Here is a 10404-nt window from a genome sequence, read left to right as displayed (position 1 = left end):
GGCTAGAGGGTTGGGATATACGACCTTTTTCCTAAAATACAACTTAAATACAACCAATTTTTGATTGAAATAGCATATGTAAATAAAGCTCAAGTAGGAGATTTCACAAAAGCTCTCCATCAAAATTTTCAAATTCTCACAAGAGAATGAGAGGAGGTTAGGAAAAGAAGTGAGGCTGTGTGTGTGTGTGTGTGTGTGTGTGTGTGTGTGTGTGTGTGTGTGTGTGTGTGTGTGTGTGTGTGTGTGTGTGTGTGTGTGTGTGTGTGTGTGTGTGTGTGTGTGTGTGTGTGTGTGTGTATCTGTGTGTGTATGTGTGTGTATGTATGTGTGTTTGTGTGTATGTGTGTGTATGTATTTACCTAGTTGTATTTACCTAGTTGTATTTTGCGGGAAGGGGAGCTATGCTCGTGTTGTCCCGCCTTTGTATCTTGCAGTGTCTAGTTTGTTTTTAAACTCATGAATGGTTTTTGCGCATACTATTTCATTGTCCAGTTTGTTCCAAGTGTCCAAAACTCTATGAGGAAAACTGTTTTTCTTCAGTTCTCTTCTATAGCTATGTTTTTTTATTTTCTTTCCATGTCCTCTTGTGTTTCTTTTGTCCCAGTTAAGTAAGTTCTCACTATCGAGTACCTCTGTGCCTTTCATGATTCTGTAGATGGTCAATAGGTCACCTCTCTCTCTTCTTTGCTCCAGTGTCGGTAACTCCAGTTTAGCCAATCTCTCTTCGTATGATAGGTTTGCAAGTGCAGGTGCCATTTTTGTAGCTGCTCTTTGGATTCTTTCTATTTTCTTTATATTCTTTTTGGTACTGGGGGACCACAATGTCGCTGCATACTCTAATCTAGGCCTTATCAATGTAACCAATATTTTTTTCATCATGTCTTCGTCCAAGTATGTAAACGCCACTTTTATTGATCTTAGCAAGTTGTAAGTCTCCCCGACAATTTTGTTAATCTGTATATCATAGGACAAGTCGTTCGTGATAATTACTCCCAAATCTTTTTCGGATCCTACTTTCTTTACTTCTTTGGTTCCAATTGTATATTTTCCTGATATTCTGTTTTTGCTTTTTCCAAACTCCATTATGCTACACTTCTTAGTATTAAAGTCCACTTCCCATTTCTGACTCCAGTTCCATACCCTATTTAGGTCTGCTTGCAGTGCTTCACAGTCCTCATCAGTTTCTATTTTCCTTAGCAGTTTGGCGTCATCGGCAAAGAAGCTCATGTAGCAGTTCACGTCCTCATCCATGTCATTCATATAGATAGCAAACATTATTGGTGCCAGCACAGATCCTTGCGGTACTCCACTGATCACCTCTTTCCAGTCTGAATATTTTTCTCTGAGCACTACTCTCATCTTTCTACCAGTCAGAAAGTCCTCTATCCATTTTAGTAGGTTTCCCTGTATTCCTCCTATGTGTTCCAGTTTTTTTAGTAGTTTTCTGTGTGGTACTTTGTCAAAGGCTTTTTGCAAGTCTAGGAATGCACAATCAGCCCATCCATTTCTTTCTTGCACTATGTCTATTAGTCTTGAGTAAAAGCATATTAAGTTTGTGGAGCATGATCTTCCTTGTCTGAATCCGAATTGTCTTGGGTTTAATATGTCATTGTCTTCCAGATGTTTTACCCATCTATTCTTGATTATTTTCTCACAAATTTTGGCAATGGTGCTTGTTAGTGATACTGGCCTATAGTTGGTGGGTTCTTCTTTGTTTCCTCCTTTGTGTATTGGTACAATGTTAGCGTTTTTCCAGTCCTCGGGTATCTTTCCTTCTTTGAGTGAGCTGTTTATTAAGATGTGTATTTTGTCTGTTAGTTCTTCTTTGCACTCCTTTAGAATCCAATTTGCAATACCGTCCGGGCCATGTGATTTTCTGACATCCAGCCTTGATAAATGTTCTGATATTTCCTTTAGTGATGCTGTAAACTCATTCATGAGGGGAGATTTCTTGTTTTTGTCTATGTGTGTGTGTGTGTGTGTGTGTGTGTGTGTGTGTGTGTGTGTGTGTGTGTGTGTGTGTGTGTGTGTGTGTGTGTGTGTGTGTGTGTGTGTGTGTGTGTGTGTGTATGTGTGTGTGTGTGTGCGTGTGTGTGTGTGTATGTGTGTGTGTGTGTGTGTGTGTGTGTGTGTGTGTGTGTGTGTGTGTGTGTGTGTGTGTGAGTGTGTGTGTGTGTGTGTGTGTGTGTGTGTGTGTGTGTGTGTGTGTGTGTGTGCGTGCGTTTGTGCGTGTGTAAATGTGTATGTGTGTATTTTGTATGTCTATATATATATACACACACACACACACACACACACACACACACACACACACACACGTCTCGACAGAGGCTGCAGCAGATCCGAGGTGAACACACACACACACACACACACACACACACACACACACACACACACACACACACACACACACACACACACACATACATTATTAGTATACATTAAAGTTTTCATTAATAGTACCTTCTAAACTTCTTATTATTACGTGTCATTATTAGTACACCTTAAAGTTATCATTAATAGGCACTTTTAAACTTATCATTATTGCTATATTTTAAACATGTCAATATTAGTTTCTTCTAAACTTGTCATTATTTTTTATTCTAAACTTATTATTACGTGTCATTATTAGTACACATTAAAGTTATCATTAATAGGATCTTTTAAGCATATCACCATGGCTATATTTTAAACATGTCAATATCAGTTTCTTCTAAACTTGTCATTATTTTTTATTTAAAAACTTTTTATTATTTGTATATCATAAACTTCTCAGTATTAGTACATTGTAAATTTATCATTAATAACACTTTCTAAACTTGTCATTATTAGTATATTTTAAACTTGTCATTATTACTAAGCTATCATTATTTTTCATTAATAGTTCCTTCTAATATTGTCATTTTTAGTATATTCTAAACATCTCATTCTTGGTACACATTAAAGTTATCATTAATAGTACCTTCCCGATCTTTATTTGTAAATCCTAAACTTGTCATTAGTGTACTCTAAATATGTAATTATTAGTTCACTTTAAAGATATTATTATTAGTACCTTTTACCTGACATTACTAGTACACATTAAAGTTATCATTAGAAGTACATTCTAAAATTGTCATTATTAGCTTATTCTAAACTTCTTATTATTAGTATATTCTAAACTTTTCATTTTGAGAACACATTAAAGTTACTATCATTAATAATATTTTCCAAAGTTTTCATTATTAGTACATTCTAAACTTGTCAATAATAGTACCTTCTAAACTTCTCATTATTACTATATTCTTAACTTGTCACTATTAGTACACATTAAAGATATTAATAGTACCTTCTAAACTTGTTATCATTACCATATTCTAAACTTTTTATTATTAGTACATATTAAATTTATCAGAGTGCATTCTAAACTTGTCTTTATTAATATATTACAAACTTGCTTATTATTAGTACAAATTAAAGTTATCTTGAACAGTACATTTTAAATTTGTAATTATTGGTATATTCTAATCTTTCCATTATTAGTACACATACCTGTACCTTCTAAATCTCTCATTATTAGTATATTGTAAACTTCTGATTATAAGTACACATTAAAGTTATTATTAATAATACCCTCTAAATCTCTCACTATTAGTATATTGTAAACTTCTGTACACATTTAATTTATTATTAATAATACCTTCTATACTTGTCAAAGTTACATGCATTATTAATTTACCTTTTAAACTTTTCATTATTAGTATATTACTAACTTTCCTTTATTAGTATATTTTACATTTTTCATTTTTAGTATACATTAAAGTCATTGTTAGTACACAAAAGTTATCATTTACTGTACCTTGCATTATAAGTATATTGTAAACTTCTCATTATTAGTGCACATTAAAACTATTATTAATAATACCTTGTAAACTTGTCAAAGTTGAAGTTTATATATTTTTTAAACTTGACATTATTCTTACATTACAAACTTGCCATTATTAGCATATTCTAAATTTGCCATTATTAGTGCACATTAAAGTTATCATACAATAGTGCCTTCTGAACTTGTCATTATTAGTATATTCTAAACTTGTTATTACTAGTACACATTAAAGTTATCATTAATAACAAGCGACCTTCGGTGGTGACTAACGTCACCGCTTTGGCCTGCGGCGCTATGAGCTCGCTTCGCTCGCAGTTTAGCTGGTAAACTAAGATACTCTTCCCCTGAGCCAGAATATTTGTAATCAGGATTGTCCTTTGATAGCTCACCAAACTTTCGAACTATACGTTGGAAATCATTTATCATAGCTATTCTAGGTTTTAACCTTTTTATGTTTTTGTACAATTTTGGAAATAATTCCATATGTTCATCTTTAAGGCCACGGGACAATATCTTATTACGACAAACCTCTTGTCTTTCTATTCCCTTTGTTTTAGTAACCCACATCCAATAATGCCTCTGTCGTTTTCTCTCCAAAGCTAAAGCTGATTTGCCGTCGTTGGACATGTAGTAGCAAGACAATCAAATTCTATGACAGCTGTATGCTTTTTCTTCAATGTCTTCTTTATTAGCTGGTAAACTAATATACTCTTCCCTTGAGCCAGAATATTTGTAATCAGGATTGTCCTTTGATAGCTCACCAAACTTTCGAACTATACGTTGGAAATCATTTATCATAGCTATTCTAGGTTTTAACCTTTTTATGTTTTTGTACAATTTTGGAAATAATTCCATATGTTCATCTTAAAGATGAACATATGGAATTATTTCCACGGGACAATATCTTATACGCCCATTCTTCAAAATGTCGGGAAACATTGTACCTCGATCAATTCTGTTGGCTCGGCCGGGGGCTTGGCTGCGCAAACAGCGGCCTACGGCCGCAGCTTTCCGCACTCAAATCCCTCGTTTTCCCCTCCGGCCTCGGCCTCGGGGCGAAACCCCAACATGGGATCCCCAGCACGAAGAAGAACGCGAAGAAGAACGCGAAGAAGAACGCGAGGAAGAAGAACGCGAAGAAGAACACGAAGAAGAACGCGAAGAAGAATACGAAGTAGAATGAGAAGAAGAATGCGAAGAAGAACGCGAAGAAGAACGCGAAGAAGAAGAACGCGAGGAAGAAGAACGCGAAGAATAACGCGAAGAAGAACGCGAAGAAGAAGAACGCGAAGAAGAACGCGAAGAAGAAGAACGCGAAGAAGAACGCAAAGAAGAATGCGAAGAAGAACGCGAAGAAGAACGCGAAGAAGAACGCGAAGAAGAACGCGAGGAGGAGGAGGAGGAAGAAGAAGAAGAAGAAGAAGAAGAAGAAGAAGAAGAAGAAGAAGAACGCGAAAACAATATCTTATACGCCCATTCTTCAAAATGTCGGGAAACATAGTACCTCGATCAATTCTGTTGGCTCGGCCAAAAACTGACAAAAGTTCCAGCACGAAGAAGAACGCGAAGAAGAACGCGAGGAAGAAGAACACGAAGAAGAACACGAAGAAGAACGCGAAGAAGAACACGAAGTAGAATGAGAAGAAGAATGCGAAGAAGAACGCGAAGAAGAACGCGAAGAAGAAGAACGCGAGGAAGAAGAACGCGAAGAAGAAGAACGCGAAGAAGAACGCAAAGAAGAATGCGAAGAAGAACGCGAAGAAGAACGCGAAGAAAAACGCGAAGAAGAACGCGAGGAAGAAGAAGAAGACGAAGAAGAAGAAGAAGAAGAAGAAGAAGAAGAAGAAGAAGAAGAAGAAGAAGAAAAAGAAGAAGAAGAAGAAGAAGAAGAAGAAGAAGAAGACAATATCTTATACGCCCATTCTTCAAAATGTCGGGAAACATAGTACCTCGATCAATTCTGTTGGCTCGGCCAAAAACTGACAAAATTTCCAAATTGAGTGAAGTTTATTTTTAATTATATATAAATACCTTCTAAACTTGTCATATTTAGAATATTATAAATTTGTCCTTATTGATACACATTATTAGGATATTCTTGAGTTGTCATTATTAGTATTTTCTAAACTTGCCATTATTAGTACAAATTAAATCGATAATGAATTCCTTTTAAACTTCTCATTTTTTGTGTTAGTACACATTAAAGATTTTAGTAATAGTACCTGCTAAACGTTATACGTTTTTTCTAAACTTCCCATTTGTATTATAAACTAAAATTTTCATTAATATGTAAACTTGTCATATTCTAAACTTTTCATTAGCATTTCACATAGAATTTATTTTTAATAGTGTCTTCCAAACTTGTCATTATTAGTATATTCTAAACTTCTCATTGATAGTATATATTAAACTTATCACTATTAATAGACATTAAAGTTTCCATTAATAGTACCTTCTAAACTTGTCGTTATTAGCTTGTCGTTATTAAGCTAAGCTTGTCATTATTAGTACAAATTAACGTTATCAATTATAGTACCCTCTAAACTTACCCTTATTAATATATTGTACTTTGTTTATATTAGTACACATTAAAGTCATCGTTAACGGTACCTTATAAAAGTTGTCATTAAGGTACCTTCTGAACTTATCTTTATCTGTACATTACAAAAATGCTATTATTATCATTTTAGTTTATATTAAACTAGTCATTAGTAGTATATTGTAAACTCGTAGGTATTTCTATATTCTCAACTTCTCATTACTAGTATACCTAAACGTTTCATTATTAGTACACATTAAAATTAACATTAATGATACCTTCTAAATTTGTCATTATTAGTATATTTTGAACTTGTCATTATTAGTATATTCTAAACTTGTCATTCTTAATATATTCTAAAATTCTAATTAACAGACAAGTCTAGAATATACAAATAATGACAAGTTTAGGATGTATTATTGATAACTTTAATGAGTACTTATAATAACAAGTTTAGGATATACATACAATGACAACTTTAATATATACAAATAATGAAAAGTTCATAAGTAACCATTAATGATAAATGTGTATTAATAAACAAGTTCATAATGTGATAAATATAACAAATTTAGAACCTAATAATAAGGACATGTATATTAGGTACTATTAATGACAATTTTAATGTGTACTAATAATGAAAAATTAGGAATATACTATTATTGACAAGTTTAGAAGGTAGTATTAATAATGATATTAATATTTAATAATAATGAGAAGTTTAGATATACTAATAATGATAATTTTAGAACATACTAATAATAACAAGTTTAAAACATACAAAAAATAACAAAATTACAATAAGTTAATAATTACAAATTCAGAATATACTAAACAATGCTAATAAAGACAAGTTTAGAATATACTTATAATAACAAGTTTAGAACATACTAAAAAGGACAAATTTAGAAGGTGCTATTAATGATAACTTTAATATGTACTAGTACAAATAATGACAAGTTTAGAATATACTAATAATGTCAAGCTTAGAAACTATTATGATATTTTTGACGAAATAGTTAAAAAACTATTAAATAACTATTAAATTTTAATTGTTGTATACTAATATTGACAAGTTTAGAATGTTCTATTAGATAAAATTGTGTACTAATAATGACAAATTTAGAATAATGACACTTTCAGAATATACAAATAATGATAATTTTGGAAGGTATTAGACACTATAACTTTAATGTATACTAAAAATGACAAGCTAAGAATACACTAATAATGACAAGTTTGGAATATACGAATAATGACGACAGGAAAATGCTCTAATAATTAAACTTTACTGAGAATGAAATGTTTAAGTTATCCTAATAATGAAAAATTTAGTAACTTTAATGTGTACTTATAATGACAAGTTTATATTAATGACATATATAGACACTTAGACATATACAAGTTTAGATTAATGACATATATAGAAGGTACTATTAAGATAACTTTAATGTGGCTAATAATGACAAATTTAATGTGTGCTTATAATAATATGTTTAGAATATACTAATGATGACAAGTTTAGTCGGAAATATTTATGATAACTTTAATAATAAAATTAATATACGAACGAATATAGTAATAATGGCAGCTTTATGATATACTAATAATGACAAGTTTAGAAGGTACTATTAATGATAAATCTAATGTGTTCTAAAAATGACAAGCTTAGAATATACTAATACATAGGCTCAGAAGGCACTGTTAATGAGTGCTAATAATGAGAATTTTAGAATATACCAATAATGATAAGTTTAGAAGGTACTAATAACAAAAACTTTAATTTGTATTATTAATGAAAAGTTTATCATATAATATAATTATATAAACCTTTCATTAATAATACAAATTAAAGTTTTTAACTTTTTAATAATGAAAGTTTACTGTCTACTAATTATGATCATCAACCGCGAACTGGAGAGGCTCAACATTGACATTGCTGCATTACAGGAGACCAGACTCCCATCGAGCGGCAGCCTCAGAGAACAAGATTACACATTCTTCTGGCAGGGAAGGGAACCAGAGGAACTATACATGCATGACGTAGGATTCGCAGTGAGAAACTCTCTACTGTCTTCAGTGGAACCGCCATCAAAGGGAACACCTCGAATCCTCTATCTTCGTCTCTCAACTTCTTCTGGCCCAGTCAACGTCCTTAGCATATACGCTCCCATACTCAGCTCTCCGGCTGAGACCAAGGATGAGTTTTATGAGGAGCTTGAGACTACCATCAGAGAGATCCCAGCCACAGAACAACTATACCTGCTTGGGGATTTCAACGTTCGTGTCGGAGCTGACCAAGAATCCTGGCCCCGCAGCATTGGCCACTTCGGTGTAGGCAAACTCAACGAGAATGGTCAGAGGCTCTTAGAGATGTGTTCCTACCACGACCTCTGTGTATCCAACACATTCTTTGCTACCAAGCCTCAACACAGAGTATCCTGGTGTCACCCTAGATCACGTCACTGGCACCAGCTGGACCTCGTTATCACCAGAAGACCCTCGCTAAACTGCGTCCTCACAACCCGCAGCTACCACAGCACTGACTGCGACACTGACCATTGGTTGGTTGGTTGGTTGCAAGGTGCGTCTTCAGCACAAACGGATCCATCACTCCAAGCAGAAAGGTCGTCCACGTATCAACACAGCCAGGACAAAAATGCCAGACCTGTGTAAGCGCTTTGCCGATTCTACAGAAAAGGCCCTTTGGGACTGCCCCACAAACAGCGCTGAAGAGAGGTGGAATCATATTCGTGGAGCCATCTACAACTCCGCCATGGACACCTTCGCCAAGAGAGAGAGGCAGAATCCAGACTGGTTCGGAGCTGGAATCACAAAACTCGAACCAGCAATCGCAGCTAAAAGAAAAGCGCTGCTTAACTACAAAAGAGAGCCTTCAGAGAAGACATTCGCTGCACTCAGGAAGGCTAGAAATGACGCTCAACGGTTAGCACGGCGCAGCGCCAACGACTACTGGCTGAATCTCTTCCAGAACATCCAGGTCTCTGCTGACTGTGGCAACATTCGTGCCATGTACGACGGCATGAAGAAAGCCTTTGGCCCAAGCATTACCAAGATCGCACCTTTGAAGACAGCCTCTGGTGACACTATCACAGACAGAGGAAAGCAGATGGAGAGATGGGTCGAACACTATCAAGAACTTTACTCAAGAGAAAACACTGTCAGCACCGCAGCAGTTCAGAAATGCAAAGCCCTACCACTCATGGAGGAAATAGATGCTCCACCTTCTATTGACGAACTCAGAAAAGCCATCGACTCCCTGGCCAGCGGGAAAGCTCCTGGCAACGACGGCATTAGCCCGGAGGTCGTCAAAGCAGGCAAGAGTACCGCTCTACATCACCACCTGCACGAGCTTTTACTCCAGTGCTGGGAGGAAGGAACCGTTCCCCAAGACATGCGTGACGCCAACATCATCACGCTCTATAAAAACAAAGCAGACCGCAGCGACTGCAACAACTACCGCGGAATATCCCTTCTCAGTACCGTCGGGAAAGCCTTCGCCCGAGTAGTACTCAACCGGTAGCAGAAACTTGCAGAACGAGTCTACCCTGAAGCACAGTGCGGCTTCAGAGCAGAAAGATCAAACATTGACATGGTCTTTTCACTAAGGCAACTGCAAGAGAAGTGCCGAGAACAGAGGCGTCCACTTTACATTGCCTTCATCGACCTGGCGAAGGCTTTCGACTTGGTTAGCAGGGGAGGCCTTTTCACCCTGCTACAGAGGATTGGATGTCCCCCTAAGCTCCTGAGGATGATTTCCTCCTTTCATGAAGACATGCACGGCACCGTCCAGTACGATGGCTCATCCTCGGACCCCTTCCCAATTAGAAGCGGCGTGAAACATGGATGCGTGCTTGCTCCGACGCTTTTCGGCATCTTCTTCTCCCTGCTGCTGTCCTGTGCCTTCAGCCAGTCAGAAGATGGAGTGTATCTCCACACCAGAAATGACGGAAGTCTCTTCAACCTTGCACGTCTCTGA

At 35.8% G+C, this 10404-nt stretch overlaps 1 protein-coding gene across 1 annotated transcript; it reads left to right on the top strand.

Moving 5' to 3' along the window:
- Positions 1–10017: 10017 nt before the first annotated feature.
- LOC143033548 (uncharacterized) lies at positions 10018–10404 on the top strand. The gene has a single exon (XM_076199041.1). The coding sequence runs from the start codon at positions 10018–10020 to the stop codon at positions 10402–10404; it is 387 nt and encodes a 128-aa protein (XP_076055156.1).

The sequence above is a fragment of the Oratosquilla oratoria genome, chromosome 16 (genome assembly GCF_046742065.1).
Source record: "Oratosquilla oratoria isolate Oo_2021 chromosome 16, ASM4674206v1, whole genome shotgun sequence".
Classification (NCBI taxonomy): Eukaryota; Metazoa; Arthropoda; class Malacostraca; order Stomatopoda; family Squillidae; genus Oratosquilla; species Oratosquilla oratoria.
The sequence above is the reverse complement of the archived record's forward strand: the minus strand, read 5'-3'. Positions and strand labels throughout refer to the sequence as shown.

What these genes read in the sequence shown, in the direction of transcription:
- LOC143033548 (XM_076199041.1), top strand. Translation starts at nt 10,018, where the DNA reads ATGGTCTTTTCACTAAGGCAACTGCAAGAGAAGTGCCGAGAACAGAGG.